General features: G+C 44.2%; 1 protein-coding gene across 2 annotated transcripts in view; it reads left to right on the top strand.

Moving 5' to 3' along the window:
* Positions 1-18,604, top strand: part of LRP3 (LDL receptor related protein 3) — a 52,669-nt gene that overhangs the window by 18,833 nt on the left and 15,232 nt on the right. For both annotated transcript variants that reach the window (XM_069966175.1, XM_069966174.1), the window contains exons 2-3: positions 12,264-12,311; positions 15,330-15,468. In XM_069966175.1, the coding sequence (XP_069822276.1) occupies positions 15,416-15,468 (53 nt within the window). In that variant the 5' untranslated portion in view covers positions 12,264-12,311; positions 15,330-15,415. The remainder of the gene's footprint in view (positions 1-12,263; positions 12,312-15,329; positions 15,469-18,604) is intronic.

Raw genomic sequence — 18,604 nt, 5'->3', positions numbered from 1 at the left:
TTCTTCTCACAGTGTATATTTTCATGTCAGAGTCAGACAGTTTCCTCCTCCTCTGAGTAAGAAGTCAGTATATATCTATAGCCTCAGAGAAAGTCTATTTTCTAAAGAGTATATTTTTCAGAGTGTATTTCCTCACAAGAGTATTTTATTTCCTTCATATATTGTATTGTGTCATCCACTGGAAAGATTCCCTCGAGCCAGTATTCTTCAGGACCTCGCAGTGTTCTTGTCTTCTATGTTTCCCTTCCTTGTGTCTCCATGGTTTGTTTATCCCTGTTTTGTTCCAACACACAGTAGTTGCTACACATAATCATACTTAACATTTACATTTGTTCTAACATATTGTACCTTGGATACCTTTTCGTGTGTTCGGCCTATCGAGTATTTGAATGTATGATTGACCGGTATGCATGGGCGCCCAAATGTATGCTTGCTTTTGTTATTTTCTTCTTTCTCTTCCAGGTGTCCAAGTCACTTCGCACAAACACCCAAGGCAGTACACAGGTCTTCACGTTCTTTTTCCAGTAGGGTAACGTATTTCATTGGAAACCTACTGTCCAAACTGTCTGGAATTTGAGGGTCGCCCGCCAGCAGTTAAGTAGTCCTGACTTCCATGTCAGATGGTTCACGCACTAACTACCTGTAACCAGAGTACGTTAGGCACCCCTAGGTCCTGCCACTAGGGTTTTCTTTCTCTTCATATCTTCTCTTGTCACCTGTGCCTTGAGCGTGGAAAACACACACCTACATACTCACTCACACTCACATTCCTTCCTCTTGTCTTGTTGTCCTGGCCCTCTATGTTCATTCGGCCACATCTACCTCAACTTGTGGTTCGCCGAGGTTGGATCATTTCTAGTATGGAGGTATGCAGTGTCCCAGAACAGCCCTCTTATCCTCACACTTTTACTATGACCGGTTCTGTTCTGGAAAGCTATGGTCCCTGCAAACTGCGTGTATTGTGTCACCCCCCTGCAGTGTTCAGGTTTGCTATTCCATTCATTTCTTGTATGTATATTCAGGTATCAGTGCCTAAAGGTATTATGTCGCCTCCCAGTGTTCAAGTGTGGTACTTCTCATGTATATTTCTCTGTATATACTTAATGGTGTGATGATGCAATGGCTGGATGTCACGTGACTGCCCCTGCTTCCATGGTAACTCCAATGGCCATCGAGCTTTGGCTGGGGATTACCATGTGACTTCCTGTTTTACCTCAGTCTTGTTCTCCACCTTCAGGGGACAAGTTCTGTGTCTGTTCTCTCTCCCTGCTAAGAGAGAGACCTGCGTGTGCTCTGCTGCTTCAGTCCACTGGCTGTGTTCCTGTCTCAAGTCTCAAGATTCTCATCTGGGTGTCGATTCTTCAGTCATTCCTCTCATCATCTTCTCTAATCATCAACAGCAAGTATTTCATTCAAGTCTCATTCCACCCAGTATCTCAACCTCAGTTTCACTACTACTCCCATCATTCAGCACGCTACTCTCACAGCCTATTGCAGCATCACCCATTACTCTGCTTTATTCAAGTCTGCCTTATACCCGGTTGCATCCGGAGAGACTGTTGCTACTAGTTACCACCGTTACAATAAATATACAACTACCGTTGTTTCTGAACCTTGGCATTGGTGTGATAATTGGTGCCCTGACTAAGGACAACGAGGAATCGCATGCCCAGTATTCCCGCATGGTCAGGAGCCAGTTTCCAGCTGTATCACCCTCGTGCCTACACCGTGACAGTCTATCCTACAGCTGCCCCGGTTCCTGCCTGTTAGCACCATCTATACTGCAGAGTGGCCCCTAGGGGCCAGGGCATCGCATGTGTGTGTTTGTGTATGCTATGACTGCAGCAGGTTGTGTGTGTGTGTGTGTGTGTGTGTGTGTGCGTGCGCGCGCGCTATGGCGTGCCCCACATCCACAGTGACCCCTTTATATCACTATGTGTGACCCCCCTCTATATCAGTATGGCTAAACTCTATATTACAGGTATCTGACATTGTTTTGTGTGTGTATGGTGAATATTTAGTTAGAAACTAAAATACAACCTGCTCCATGTAGTCTAGTTGTGAGTTGTTCAGGACATGGAGGCTGGAGACTGGCTGCATCCCCTGCATGCACACAGGAGAAGCTGCTTTATATCTTTCCTTATTCCCTCAGAAGTTGCCCCAGGATCATGTAGGACATTAGGGAGAAGCTGCTGAGCCAGTGTGATAAATAAATCCCCTGGTATCTGACGGGTCGGGAGTCGGAGTCGGTCCTGATAAAATTCAGGAGTCGGAGTCGGAGCTGCAGCGTACTGACTCCACAGTTCTGGTCACAGCTATCAGGTCACTCTTACTGTCATTATGGGAAAACCCTAGCTGTCTGTGCTATGGGAAGACTCTGGCTTTTTGGTTGGGTATTTCATCTATAATTCAGCCATTGGTTGCTATTATGGTGGAACTCCAGCTGTTACTGGTATAAGATTGCTTTGGGAGTCAGTATGAATTTTCGAGAAGTATAGGGAAACTTTGCTTGTAATTATAGGGTAACTCCAGCTGCTGCTGTTATGGTGGTACTCTGTCATGAAGTGGCATGCCAGCAGTCACTAAAACATAGGCATTCTGCATGGCAATATGTAGTGCTCCAGCTGTCACTGTTATGTGGACTGTCACTATTAAGTCTGCACCCTGGCTGTCAATATTTAGCCTGCGAGCTGTCACTATTAAAATTACTGCTGTTTTCCTTAAAACATTTTTTATCAGTTGCCATTTATGACCTTATACTTGATAGAATTGGAGAGTTGCAGATTTAAACTGTGTTTTACATATTTTGTAGCTACTTGTAAGTCACTTCTATTCCATATCTTGAGTTGCTAGGAAATAACCTCTCCAATGAATTTATCAATCCACAAGCGCATCCCTTTAATCTTCAGTGAACTGTGCTCAGAGCCTGTTCTCACAGGGACCTGTTTACCAGAGCAAGGCAGCCTCTTTGAATGCAGCTCACATTAGAATTTTATTTTTGACAAGAAACTGCAAAAACTAATAAACCCCTTGAATGGTCTAGACGTTAGGGATGCTTAGGGAGTGCTGGGCAATATGGCCAAAAAATAAAATCTCAATTTAATGAGACATTATGGACGATTCTCTGTTTATTTATTTTAATGCTAAATAGACAGCACATTTTCCTACTTGCAGGCAGCCTGAGATACAGTATTATTTTCATGGTGTTTTGGTTTGTAGATCACCCTGTAGTAAGTTACCCCTGTAGTTCACCTCCTCTGTAGTCAATCCCCCTGCAGGTAAGCCCAATCCCCTGTACATAATTTCCCCTTTAGGCAGTTCCCTTATAGTAAGCCCCCACTCCTGTAGGAAATCACCCCTGTACTAGGACCCTTCCCCTGCAGGTAATTCCTCCCCTTTGTAAAAAGAAAAAGTATATATGCCTGGCTCCTGGGTTGTCCCCCTGGTGTCTCCTCTTCCTCCAAGTCCTGCAAGCCAGGGGAGAGAGAAGCCTCTTGTGGCCAGAGGCAGAATGCTGCCTGCAGCCGCAAGAGTGACTGGCAGGGTGGGAAGCCACTGTCTCATCACTCTATTAGTGCACTGCATTTAAAGGGGCTATGCAGCGTTACAAAAACATGGCCACTTTGCCCCACTCTTGTTTCCAGTTTAGGTGTGGTTTGCAATTAAGCTCCATTTACGTCAATGGAACTGAGTTTCAAACCCCACCCAATCTAGGGACAAGAGTGGTGCAAAAGTGGCCATGTTTTTGTAGCACTGGATAACCCCTTTAACTATAAGGGCTCTTCAGGAGCCCTCCTAGTTAAAAGCATAGGCACAGCAGTCAGCAGCTGAGCACCCTCTCTCCCTTCTCTAATCCTCACTTGCTGCAGCACAGAAAGGGTTAACAGCAGGACTCTTATTTGTTTCACTGTATCTGCTCCTGCCCTGATGACCCCAACCTCTGCACCAGAGTCCCACACATTTTTCCTACTTGCTGGCAGCCTCGGAATGGATGTTGGGGGTCGTGAGTGCAGAAGCTGATGAAGCATGTAGTTTCCTTATGACAACTTCAGACCTTCGTTTTGAGGCTGCTTGCAAATAGGAAAAATGTGTGGGACTTTGCAGTGATGTGTGGATGTGTGGGACTCTGCAGTGATGCAGAGCTTAATTATTTTGTATTACCTATACACTTTAGCAAAGAGTTAAAGGGATTTTCCAATTTATTATTACTGGTCCCCAGGAAAGGGGACAAGTATGGGATTGCAGGGGGTCTGACCTCTGGGCCCCCCGGGGATCTCTAAAGCAGTGCCTCCAACACTTTATTTTGAATGGCACTGCAGGTTGGCATGTGACCTGCAGCTCCAATCATTATCCATGAAGCCGCTGGAGAGAGTCAAGTACAACTTTCAGCCAGGGCTGTGGAGTCGGTAAGCTGCAGCTCCGACTCCAACTCCGACTCCTGAATTTTTATCAGGACGGACCCCAACTCCGACTCCTGAATTTTGTCAGGACCGATTCCGACTCAGACTCCTGCTCCTTCATAAATGGCCAGTCATATACCAGGGGAGTTATTTATCACACTGGCTCAGCAGCTTCTCTCTAATGTCCTACATGATCCTTGGGCAACTTCAGAGGGAATAAGGAAAGATATAAAGCAGCTTCTCCTGTGTGTGCAGTGGATGCAGCCAGTCTCCAGCCTCCATGTCCTGAACTACTCACAACTAGACTAGATGAAGCAGGTGGTCTTTTCCTGCTGACAATCTTCTATGTTTCTAACTAAATATTCACCATACACACAGAAACACTGCTAACAATGCCAGATCACTGTAATATAGAGGTCAGACATAGTGATATAGAGAGAGGTCACACATAGTGATATAGAGAGGGGTCACACATAGTGATATAGAGAGGGGTCACACATAGTGATATAGAGAGGGGTCACACATAGTGATATAGAGAGGGGTCACACATAGTGATATAGAGGTCACACAGTGATATAGAAGGTCACTGTGGGGGCACGCAATAGCACGCACACACAGACACAGCCTGCTGCAGCCATAGCACACACACAGCTTGCTGCAGCCATAGCACACACACACAGCCTGCTGTAGTCATAGCACACACACAGCCTACAGAGGTTACTGCTACACTACTTGTGTCTTCTCCTCCTCCTCTATATTACACAGGATATCTTCATATTACACTGCTGCTCATATACAATCATCCAGCACCCAGGAAGAGAACAGCACAGATCTCCCCCCACACAATGGACTCTTCCAGCTCAGAAACAAACTTCCAAATAGTGACCGACAACTTTTCCATGACCACCCTTATGTAATAGGGACAGTGTCCTATTAGAATGTTGCTCATAATATGTATTCAAGAGCAAAACTTGTAAAATTTATATCAAAATTCAATTCTATATTTTTTAAAGATTTTTTTAAAGCTGGAGTCAGAGTCGGTACATTTTTTCCGACTCCAACTCCGACTCCAGCCAAAGCTAGCTCCGACTCCGACTCCAGCCAAAACTAGCTCCGACTCCGACTCCACAGCCCTGCTTTCGGCTAACACTGGTGGCTCCACAGAGGATGAATGTTGCAATACAACTTTGAGTGTTCTTTTTGGGAAAAATTCTGCATGTGATTCTTTAGCAAATCATGTGATTTTACTTCAGGTTTACAGCCTATGGATGTAAGGAGAAATTTTTACTTATTTTTGTTTAGCCAGTCAGTCTTAAAAAAAGTAGGAGTACAATTTTTTTCACAACACCTATTTTTATATTACTGAAAACCCCCTTTTAGAAAATATAGTATGAGAGACAATTTATGTGGTTGTGTTGTAGAATATTTTCGAAGACATCTGCAGTGTGTGAATCATTCTTTTGAGAAGAATATTGATAATGAGCATTATATAAAGGAAGTGCAGATAAGATTAATATGAGGTCGACACATTAATTCTTATGGATGTATCTACCTTATACAGTTGGCACTGCTTATCTTTGGGGTGGCAGGACAGTGAATTGTACTGGCTTTATAAAATCCCATCCTTCCATTTCTTAACCATATGATACATTTTGGGAAAGGGCTTATGCCCTCTTACTATGGCTGGAGGCAGCTTGCTGCAGCAGAATTTCCCCTTCCTCATCTGATCTGTGTGCAGAGGAGGCCAGGATCCAATTCAGCCATTTCTTCAAACTGTTTTTACACTGTAATTACTTTTCATTGGTTCACAACTAAAACGCTTGTCCATATATGTTATAAATAGTGACACAGGGCAAGACTTTTTATATAACAAGCAAGCGAAGCAAATGTTGAGCTAGATGACAGTCTCTCATTTGATGATCCTTTAGGCTACACATTGTCTGTGGAAGATCAATGGTGTGCAACCTGAAAAGTTGCTTGACTCAGTCCCTTAGGGTAGATTTATACATACCGGAAGTGATCCAGCAGAACTTCACACAATAGCTGCTCTGAAACAAAAGCTATTCTGGAAAATGTTCTCCGAAAATGTTCTCTGGAAAAATTCTATGCCATGACTCTCTCCATTGAAGTTATTGGGGAAATACCACAGTAAATTTGTGCAGTATCTACTCTAAGGCATGTTCAGACAACGTATCTTTTCGTAAAACCACAGCCGTTGTACAACGGCCGTGATTATTAGGGGAAGATATGTTTTCTTGCCGTGTATGGGATCCCGACCGGAGTGTATTCAAATAGTATATGCTCCGTCCGGGATCCCTAGCGGCGCCGCAAACAACTGACATGTCAGTTTTCCGCAGCCGCTATTGAGTGAATAGCGGCTGTAGAAAACCATGTCAGTGCACATTGTGGAGCGAGTGGCTCCAGCTGCTTGCTCCATAGTGTGCTGTGGGGAGTTCTGATGCGGGCGCGCACGGATGCACCCACATTAGAACTCTATGGCCCGAAAGATCATCCGGTCGGTACTCCAGTACCGGCCAGGATGATCTTTTCAGAGACCGGCTGCTCCGTGACCCGGCCGGGTCACGGAATGGCTGGTATCTTGCGCTGTATGAACATAGCCTTAATGTATATGCACACCAAGCAATTCTCGCAGGATTCTGCGGCAAAATGCGTGCGGAATCCGCGCAGAATTCCGCTCCTTTAAATGCAACAGTGCTTCTTTCTATAGAGCAAAATGGGATTTCCGTCTGTCCATGCAAACAGCGGAAATTTCCATCTGGAATTCCGTCTGGAATTCATGCGGAATCTGTGTTCCTCCTAAAGAATTGACAATTATTTGGGCAGATGGAGCTGGTGAAATTCCATGGAACTCTATGGGAGGTCATTTTTTACACAGTGCTATAAAATGCACAAAATACGTCAGTGGAAATTCAATGCGGAGTTCCGTGAGAATTGCTCAAAGTGCACATACCCTTACACATGCAGAGAGTCGCAATATTTGCAGTTCACGGCAATAGTATTGACAACAATAGATGTTCTGCACATCGTAACCGCTGGCATATATAGAGGAAGGGGGAGAGGGTCCTATAGATTAAAATTAGGGCCCTTTTAGCTGTTCAGCCTGTAAAATATGTACAGTAAAAAACAATGTCCCATTTTGTCAAATGGGATTTCCGCTTTGTTGTTCACATGGCAAAATTTATGCGGGAAATCTTTCGGCATGGATTCCACAAGAGATATCCCATAGAAGTCATTGGGGCTTTCCGCTTTCTGCATGAATTCTGCCCCAACTGAAGAGGAGGAAATTTTCAATTCTTTGCCTATTCCTCAGTGTGAACATAACCTAATCATCTAGGTCCCAGTTCAGTACCACGTTCAAGATGAAATTACTTAACCCTTGTTTACTAACATTGTAACACCTGTGGAGATCAAATACTAGTACAGCTTCTCTACAACCCCTAAAATGAGGTTAAAGCGATTCTGTACCCACAATCTGTCCCCCCCAAACCGCTTGTACCTTCGGATAGCTGCTTTTAATCCAAGATCTGTCCTGGGGTCCGTTCGGCAGGTAATGCAGTTATTTTTCTAAAAAACAACTTTTTAACTTGCAGCCCTGTGCCAAACGGCCATGGCCTAGAGTGTCTATGCCCTAACTTTGTACCACCCCTTCGTCCCTCCTCCCCATCCTTTTCATCATTAGGAATGTCACTGGCACTATTTTCCCTATTCCTCTGCAGTGAACACTGCACAGATGCCTTAACAATCCAGCCCATGTGCCATGTTCTCACAGCTGATGAATAGGAAATGATGAAGAGGGCGGGGAGGAGGGACAGAGAGGTGCCAGCCTAATGCATAGTCACTCTAGGCCACCCCAGTTTGGCACAGGGCTGCAAGTTTAAAAGTTGTTTTTTAGGACAGTAAATGCATCACCTGCCGAACTGACCCCAGGACAGATCTTGGATGAAAAGCAGCTATTTGAAGGTACAAGCGGTTTTGGGGGGGGGGGGGGACAGATTGTGGGTACAGAGTCGCTTTAAAACCATCTTGGCATCTGCAAATGTATTAAAGTCCTTTAGGTAATACATATGGTGAAGAACAGTAAAGAATACCTCTATAATGTAGCATGTGTTGGAGCATGTTACAATTTATACACAGAATTTGTTGAGACAGTATAAGCCCATAGCAGTCTTTAGGTCCATTGTTATAAATGTGCACTACATAGATCCATAATTAGGTCCCTAAACTGAAACATAAGTCCTACAAGTCCTGGCAGTCAACATGTTTCTGGATGGCATTGACTGGCTGAAACTTTCAGCTGCCTAGTTTCAGCTAGCATGGGTATTTGCCAGTCCAGGACTTTTAAGTTGGCTTTTTATACAATAAAGCTGACAACTATCTCTGGACCCCACATTGGCTGGGTTGAGAGTGCATGTACTTTTTAAAGTGACCCTGTACCCACAATCTGCCCCCCCCCCCCAAACCGCTTGTACTTTCAGATGCTTTTAATCCAAGATCTGAGTCCTGTGGTCCGTTCGGCAGGTGATGCAGTTATTGTCATAAAAAAACAATTTTTAAACTGGCAGCCCCGTTCCCTTTGGCCGTGGCTTAGTTTGTGTATGCATTAGGCTAGCACAACCTCTCCGTCTCCGTCCCTCCTTCCCGCCCTCTTCACCATTTTTCCTATTCCTCTGCAGTGAAAACTACATAGGTGCCTTAACGATCCAGCCCATGTGCCGGGCTGACACAGCTGACGAATAGGAGACAATCTGCCTGGAGCATTCCTAATGATGAGGAGGGCATGGAGGAAGGACAGAGAGGTTGTGCCAGCCTAATGCATACACAATCTAGGCCACGGCCAAAGGGCTGCCAGTTTAAAAGTTGTTTTTTAGGACAATAACTGCATAACCTGCCAAACGGACTCCAGGACAGATCTTGGATTAAAAGCAGCTGAAGGTACAAGCGGTTTTGTGGGGGGGTCACATTGTGGGTACAGAGTCACTTTAAGGGAAAGGGTAGATTCCTACCCTGTTTCTGTGACTTATATTCTCATCGAACAAAAGGATCGGGTATGTTGAAATTTAACTTCTCAATTCTCTCCTAAACATCATCTATTGAGGGAAATTCAAGAGGCCTCCATATACTTGCCTTGCCTGGTTGTGCTCGTTCAGCCAATAATTTAATGTGCATGACCAGCTTGTAATGGTGCGTTTACACAGGCAGATTTATCTGACAGATTTTTGAAGCCAAAGCCAGGAACAGACCATAAACAGGGATCAGGTCATAAAGGAAAGACTGAGATTGCTCCTCTTTTCAAATCCATTCCTGGCTTTGGCTTCCAAAATCTGTCAGATAAATCTGCCTGTGTAAACGCACCATAACGGTGCCTAATACACATTAGACTAAAGTTAATTACAGTGGACAACGTCATTGTCTGCAAAAGAGTCAACTATGTTTTAAACTTTCCACCTCACTTTACTTCAGTCTAATGTGTTTGGCCACATTAAAGGGGTTAACCAGCACCACAGAAACATGGCCACTTACTTCCAGAGACAGCACCACTCTTGTCTCCAGTTCAGGTGTGGTTTGCAATTAAGCTCCATTCACTTCAATGGAACTGAGTTACAAAACCCAAACTGGAGTGGTGCTGTCTCAAGAAGAAAGTGGCCATGTTTTTGTAGCGGTGGATAACCCCTTTAAAGATCTCCATACACTTTATACTTTTGTCAGCCATACCTATCGCTCGTGATGGGTTCGGTAGTCAGTGTGAGGTGTGTGGGGCTGTCTTGACTGTTCATCGACAGTTAATGTTGGTGGAGATAGGCATCAGACGTGATGAAAAATCTCTGAGACATAAGCCAGTCAATGCTCTCTGGCTGCAGCTTACCTCCCATGGAGAAGACAGAAACCTTAGGCCACACTGAACATTCCTGTGTATAGGGAGGACAAGGACTGAAAGATGGTTAATCTGTCAGTCATTGAAGGTCTATGGCCACCTTAAAAAGGTAAACATTTGTGCTTTACAAAGTCTGATGCTTTGATGGTATAATGTTGGCACCTGGGGCAAGGGGGAAAGTGTTTGTGTTTTTTTGCTTTTCAATGTCTTCTATCATTATGCAAATCTACATTCACTCTTCTGACATCCCCCAGCCTCACGCCCCAGCTGCTTCCACATGTGCAGGTGGGCCCAGAAGCCTTTCATGAAGCAATAGAACAAGCAGTTGCTTAGTGGCTTGTGCAGCAATTTGGCAAGTGTCTTCTAGCTGGCAATGCTTTTAAGTCAATATTGAGACAGCTCTTCGTTTCCATCGTCTTTTATTCCTCAGCTTTTAAGAAATGAATTCATGCTGATTATTATCCCATTGATGGGAAGAATTAGCTCACTTTGTGAGCAGATCGCTGAGTATTTACTGACTTGATATAGGGATGGATTCTAAGGATTAGCCTTCGGGGTCCGCTAATTAAAATCAAATACAGATGAAAACATAGGACTGGAAGATAAGAACAGGCTGGCCCACCTCCTAGTCTGCCTACATTCCCTCTAGATGCCAGGCTGGATTGGAGGGCAGATACCACCCGGTGTATTATTGCACATGGGGACACTATTATAGTAGCTATATTATTGTACATAGGGGGCATTGGGGGGCACTTTGAGTTGACATACCACAGTCCAGTTGCATTTTTTTTTTTAATTACCTAAGGCCCCAAATCTCACATTGCAGCTGAAGCTATGCCCCCATGCAGTCACCAATAGCTGCACAATGTTGCAACGTCATGTAGCTATAGGTGACCCCATGGGGGCATGGTTTCCGCCACATGCAGTGAGTGGCCTACAATTAAAACAGGCTTGCAACAATGAAACAATTATTAGAATAATCTGTGTATTTTCTGAGGCAAAAACCCTCCAATCTACCACTATGATTGCGTCAAATGAAGTCTAGGCTTCATACACGGTAATTTTTTCCTGTGGTAATCCTGGGCAAATCCAAATAAAATGCCAACCAACAGCATTCTGTACCTACATACTGTCTCTCACAGCACGCTGATTTCTTCTTTTTTTTTACCACCCAACCTTTGCAGACCATCATTACAGTATGTGTTTTGTATGCTGTGAATTATGCATGTTGCTGTACACTTTTAGCTAATCCCATTTTGCTTATCAGAGGTTATCATTGTTTTGAGTCATTTATTATATTAATGGTTTTTGAGTACATGTGCTCCTGTGTTGTTTTTCTTCTCTATTAATAACATTGGCACAAAGCCCCATTTTTAGCAATCATGTGACAACCATAATCATAATCCTGTCATGTCCTACACAAAGACTTGTATCAGTGACATATGGTGTTTATGCTTAATTTCCTGGCAAATACACAGCATCAATGTGACCTTAGTGATTCAGTAGTACTGCCCGTATAGAGCAATACCATAAAAATGTTTTCTATATGTGCACATTGTTGTCCAGTATTGGAAAATACCATGATATAATTATATTATTGTACAGTGGGGTATGATAGTGGTTATACTGTTATATTCTTGTATGTAAGTGGCAGTATTCTTGTAGATATATTTTTTTATCTACTGTAGGGGGCAGTAATATAGTAGACACATTTATCTATATAGGAGGCAGTATTATGTAATATGTACATAAGGGACAGTATTATAACAATTATATTCTTGTATATACTAGGCAGTATTATAATAGCTATATTATTATATAGAGAAAGGTAAACCAGTAGTAATATTTATTTTACAGAGGGGCAGTCTATTGTTATAGTTCAGTATGTAGGAGGAAGCATTAATTTAGTGAAATTCTTCATTCTTGTCCATAGACAGCATTTATAAATACATATTGTTTTGTTTTTCTAGTCAATGCACTCTCACCTGGATTGCTAGATACCACCTTTCCTTTTACAGGTAAGACAACTATTGCAAGTAATCAGCCATTATACTGTATTTGGCCTACAGTATCCGCCTAATATGATGACTTTTCTGCCCAGAGTTTCTTTATGCAACTACAGAAATCTGCTAACATTTCTGTTAAAATGCTCCCACATTTAAAAGAGTTTGAATTCTGTTTACTGTCCTGCGCCATTATAGGAGAAAAATGTAGATTTAAATAGGTTTTCCAGATTAAGTAAAACATGGCCGCTTTCTTTCAGAAACAGCACCATTCTGGAATTGAATTGCAATCCTACACACAACCTGGAGACAGGTGTGGTGCTGTTCTTACAACAAATTAGATGTGCTTTTTCTAATCCCGGGTAACCCCTTTAATTTGGCAGTTATCAGAACTTTAAAGAGCATTGCCATTTCTAAAAAGTTTGATATATCTTAGTGACATAGCAAAAGTTTTCAGCAATCGGGAGAACAAACCAGGAATAGTGTGCGCATCTTGTCACAGCACCATGTCATGTGATAGAGACGGCCGCATGATGTACACCTGTGTTGCAGCCTCACGCACATAAACGCAGAGTGACGCTCGTTCTACTGATCGGCACATTGGCACACAGATCACCGCACTGCATGGCCCTGTAGGATGCATAAACTGGTTGTCGGACATTTAGCCATTAGATAGAGTATAGATTATGTTTTACTATTATGCATTGTTTATAATATTTATGTGTAACCGTACTATTTTCCACTGTTATGCACCTTATTGGCTGTGAGTGAAGGAGTCCCAAGCCCGCTCCATAGACCCTTTATGCAAATGAGATGTAACTGTGTGCCCATTTGTAGGAAGGGGTTAAAGGGGTTGTCCGGCGATAAAAAATTATTCACAGAATAACACACATTACAAAGTTATACAACTTTGTAATGTATGTTATGTCTGTGAATGGCCCCCTTCCCCGTGTCCCACCACCCCCACCCGTGTACCCGGAAGTGTGGTGCGCTATACATTACCTGTCACGTGCCGACCACGGTCTCCGATCCTCAGCAGTGACGTCTTCTTCGGGAGGCCCGGCGGATCTTCCCGAGTGCCGGCCGCCCTCTGCAGCGTCATCCGAAGCTCAGCCGCGATTGGCTGAGCATAACTGTGCTCAGCCAATCGCGGCTGAGCGGCTGATGACGCGGCCACGTCATCAGCTGCTCAGCCGCGATTGGCTGAGCACAGTTATGCTCAGCCAATCGCGGCTGAGCTTCGGATGACGCTGCAGAGGGCGGCCGGCACTCGGGAAGATCCGCCGGCCTCCCGAAGAAGACGTCACTGCTGAGGATCGGAGACCGTGGACGACACGAGATGCGGTGAGTATAATGCACCACACTTCCGGGTCTAGCGTGGGTGGGGGGAAACACGGGGAAGGGGGCCATTCACAGACATAACATACATTACAAAGTTGTATAACTTTGTAATGTGTGTTATTCTGTGAATAATTTTTTATCGCCGGACAACCCCTTTAAGGGCAATTCCTTGCTTCAGCTATTTTATTGGCTAGTTAAGAGACTGGAGGGGGGGATTTATCAAAAGGTGTACAATTTAGACTGGTGCAAACTGTCTACAGCAACCAATCACAGCTCAGCTTTCAGATCTGATATAAGGAAAGAATAGCTGTAATTGGTTGCTGTGGGCAGTTTGCACCAGTCTAAATAAGACCAGACACTATTCAGGGTGCCTCCCAGGGGAACCACTGTCATCTACACCTTCTGTGAAGGCCCTCTTCACTGCCCATGTGCCAATGTGCCAGCGACCATGACTAGCTGTGGGACTACTGCATTTTTTTTACTCTGACACTAAACTCAGTAACAGTTGTGCATGAAATTGCTCTGTTATCCAGTCATACCACATGGGCCCAGTAGGTAAGGGGACACATGAAAAGCATTGCCCTACTAACCATAAGAATGTATTCATAGGGCTGAGAGACAGTCTTAGGCTATGTTCACACAACGTTTTTTGAGGTCTGTTTAAAATTACGTGTTATTTTGAGTCTAAAATAACAGCCTTGCCTCCCCTTAGTGCAATGTGGTGTTGGCACATTATTTTAGTTTGGGTTACTAATTGGACTTTGGGTGTGGCTTAATTGAAAAGTCCATTAAATTTAATAGTAAAAACTGAGAAAGAAGGGTGACAAAAGAAAAACTGTGTGTGAACAACTAATAAAATAATAATTTTCCCTGACAGATACAGTGACAGGAGGGAGCAGTAGGGGCAGTGACAGGAGGGGAACAGTAAGGACAGTGAAGCAGTAACAGGAAGGAGGACGTAGTACTGATAGGTTACCATGGCAGCTGGAGGCCTTCTGAAGGCCTCCGTGTCTGCCATATAGACCCTGCTAATAGAGTCTCAGACAGACTTTACTAGCACAATGTGAATATCATAGATCAAAGTAATACAGTAGTATTCCATTAATGTGTGTAAACACATAATTGGTTAAAAAAGTCAGAATGTTTTTTTTTTTTTATAAATATGATCAAAAAGTCAAAAACAGCACAAATATGAGACCCCACACAACTCCATACACAAAAAAAAAATTAAGTTTCATATATCTATTTTTTCTTATATTAAGGCAAGTGGAAAAACTAAAATCACTGAGTGGTTAAGTCAGGTTAGCCCCCCTTCCTAACTATTGTCACTATAACATGTAGCAAACACAGTAGGCATGGGCTTCTTCCTGCTGCTTGAGACTTGTGTTATTGCACAGGTGGAGAGGAGTTGGTAGTCAGTGTAATTAGATTCTATACACCAATTCAATTTATTTTTTTTATTTCTAAAACTGGACACAGAATCTGGAGATGGGAAAATAGGAGTAGTTGCCATAGAATCCCATCATGTAGCCACATTATTAATATTACAGTAATAATAGGACTGGAGTCTATGACGCATGTCAGTGTTTTCATATTTGCCCTAGATTACATAGCTGTTATATATGTCTTGTTCCCTCGATACTGTTTACTTTGTCTCTGCAAAACCTGAGGTTGAGTTTTGTATCTTGGCAGCCGCTTGCAGTGGTGAACTGGAGCAACACACAGAGCGAAGAGGCGTCATTTACAGTCCCGGGTGGCCTCTGAACTACCCCCCCACCATGAACTGCAGCTGGTTTATCCAAGGAGACCATGGAGATGTCATAACAATTAGGTGACTCACTAATCGATAGAAACAGTCTCTGTCATCATGAATGTGTTACAGCATTTTCATTTACTGTCTTTAAATCACTAGATTGTTCCTTTAATGTAAGATACAAAATTAAAGGGGTTAACTCGTCAAGATTACAGATTAAGGTGGAGGTCCCCTGAGGCTGTCATCTGCATCTGAGAGCTCCCGACAGGGGTGTTGCCAGCACAAGGCATATGGGGCACAAACCCTGGATGTTTAGACCAGTGCGCACTCTACACATTTCGAGGGAACCGTGTACCCCTTTATCAAGCAAGAGAGATCTCTCCTGCTTAATAAAGGGGTACACGGTACCTCGAAACGCGTTGTGTATGAGACTATTAAAATCCACCATTTAAAATTACCTACCCTGAAGCCGGTGAGCACCGTTATTCTGGTTCTTATGGTCCCCGGAGAGATCTGCGGACCGAACACTCCACTTGCTATTCTCTTTTCCCGGATGCTTGGCTTGGGATCGCGGTATCGAAAACTGGAGCTTATAGCCACGGCTACCACCATATCTACACTGATAGCGCTCAGAGGTGTTGTGGTCTTAGCACAACACCACCAGGTGAGCAGTTTTATTTAAAACTGTTTCTATCTGTCTTTTTACTTACAATATCACCCTATGGCGCCTTGTTTATCCTTTTAGCCTTCATTTTCATCATAGTGGTAAGGTCCTGCAGTATGTTCTATAATGTTACTGAATTATCTCCTGGCTGCAGTTTTGCCCTGATTTGTGCAAAATCATAGTACAAAAGCAGCAATTGTTTTACACCACTAAAAGTATAAGTCTGTTTGAGCAGCCATGGGCCCCTAGGAGCTCAGGGCCCCGGGTTGCCAAAACTGACCTATTATGATCAGGGGCGGTCTTGGCATTTCTGGGGCCCCAAGCGAAGTTATGTCTGGGCCCCCCCCTCGACACGCGTTCTAAAACAATAGACCGCTGTGTGTTGCCCCAGTAGTATATACCCCTTGTGCGCTACCGCCAGTAATATATACTCCTTGTGTGCTGCCCCCCAATAGTATATACCCCTTGTGTCCTGCCCCCAGTAGTATATACCCCTTGTTTGCTTCCCCCAGTAGTATATAGACCCCTGTGTTCCCCCAGTTATATATAGCCCCCCCGTGTGCTCCCCCAGAAGTATATAGGCCTCCTGTGTGCTGCCCCAGTTGTATATAGACCCCCTGTGTGCTGCCCCCAGTTGTATATACCCCCTGTGTGCTCCCCCACTAGTATATAGGCCCCCTGTGTGCTCCCTCAGGGGTATTTAGCCCCCCTTTGTGCTCCCCCACTTGGATATAGACCTCCTGTGTGCTCCCTCACTTGGATATAGACCCCTGTGTTCTCCTCCAGTAGTATATAAACCCCCTGTGTGGTTTCCCCAGTAGTACATAGACCCCCTGGGTGCCCAACCAGTATTATATAGACCCCTAGTGTGCTGCCCCAGTAGTATACAGACCCCTGTGTGCTCCCCCAGTTATATATAGACCACCTGTGTGCCTCACAAGTAGTATATAGACCCCCTGTGTGCCCCACCAGTAGTATATAGACCCCTTTGTGCTCCCCCAGTAGTATATAGCCCCCCTGTGTGCTCCCCCACTTGGATATAGACCTCCTGTGTGCTCTCCAAGTTGTATATAGACCCCATTCTGCTGCCCCAAGTAGTATATAGACCCCCTGTGTGCTGCCCCAGTAGTATATAGACCCCTCTGTGAAGCCCCAGTAGTCTATAGCCCCCCTGTGTGTTCCCCCTGTTATATAGCCCCCCTGTGTGCTCCCCCCTTTTATATAGACCCCCATGTGCGCTCCCCCAGTTAAACAGACCCCTGTGTGCTCCCCCCATTTATATAGACCCCCGATGTGCGCTCCCCCAGTTAAAGGAGAAGTCTGGCCAAAATTAATTTTTGATATGTTGTTACTTATGAAAAGTAATACAAATTTCTAATGTACATTAATGATGGGAAATGCACATATAGGACTATTTCCCTTAATTTAGTAGATCAGGAAGTGTTAGAATTCTCTCAGATCCAGTGACGTCACGACCAAAGGTGTAATTCCTATGGAGTGTCCAGCAGAGGGCGCTCTATATATATAGAAGTCTATGGGACTTTATTGTGTCTATAGATGTCTATGTAAAGTAATGTAATGTAGTGTAGTGTACAGTATGCTTTATTGAATGAATACATCTATGGAATACTTTGGGGAGCCAGGGTACTTGCTCCCCAAAGTATTGCATAAATGTATTCATTCAATATATTAGGATATCACAGTAAGCCTGCCGATCCGCCGCATTCCCGCCGCCCGCCGATCCGGACTATATACACTGAACTACAGCTCCCATCATCTGCTTATAGTATGAACAGGTGATGGGAGCTGTAGCTGGGTTATGGATATGACTTGCCTGCCGCCGCTGCTTATGCTGCCGGGTGCAGGGGGGAGCCGCTCTCCGCTCTCATATACCGGTTCCCGATGCATCAGTGCGGACACTAGGATGCATCGGGAGCCGGTATATGAGAGCGGAGTGTGGCAACCAGGCGGGGAGTCAGCAGTGGTATAGGGGGGAAGGTATCACGGAAGGAGAAGGAGGGGGGAGCGCTCCTGTGTACTGAGCGGTTCCCCCCTGTGCCCGGTGGCATCAGCGGCGGCAAGCAAGTCATATCCATAACCCAGCTACAGCTCCCCAAAGTATTCCATAGATGTATTCATTCAATAAAGCATATTGTACACTACACTACATTACATTACTTTACATAGACATCTATAGACACAATAAAGTCCCATAGACTTCTATATATAGAGCGCCCTCTGCTGGACACTCCACAGGAATTACACCTTTGGTTGTGACGTCACTGGATCTGAGAGAATTCTAACACTTCCTGATCTACTAAATTAAGGAAAATAGCCCTATATGTGCATTAGAAATTTGTATAACTTTTCATAAGTAATAACATATCAAAAATTTATTTTGGCCAGACTTCTCCTTTAAACAGACCCCTGTGTGCTCCCCCTCCCATATAGTATATAAGACAATAAAACAAACACTAATACTCACCTGGGTCCGGACGTCTCCTCTTCTCTTCACTCACAATCTCTTCACAATCACAAGAGGCCGCACTC

The sequence above is a fragment of the Dendropsophus ebraccatus genome, chromosome 4 (assembly GCF_027789765.1).
Source record: "Dendropsophus ebraccatus isolate aDenEbr1 chromosome 4, aDenEbr1.pat, whole genome shotgun sequence".
Taxonomy (NCBI): Eukaryota; Metazoa; Chordata; class Amphibia; order Anura; family Hylidae; genus Dendropsophus; species Dendropsophus ebraccatus.
Note: the sequence above shows the minus strand (reverse complement) of the source record. Positions and strands in the feature narration are given on the sequence as shown.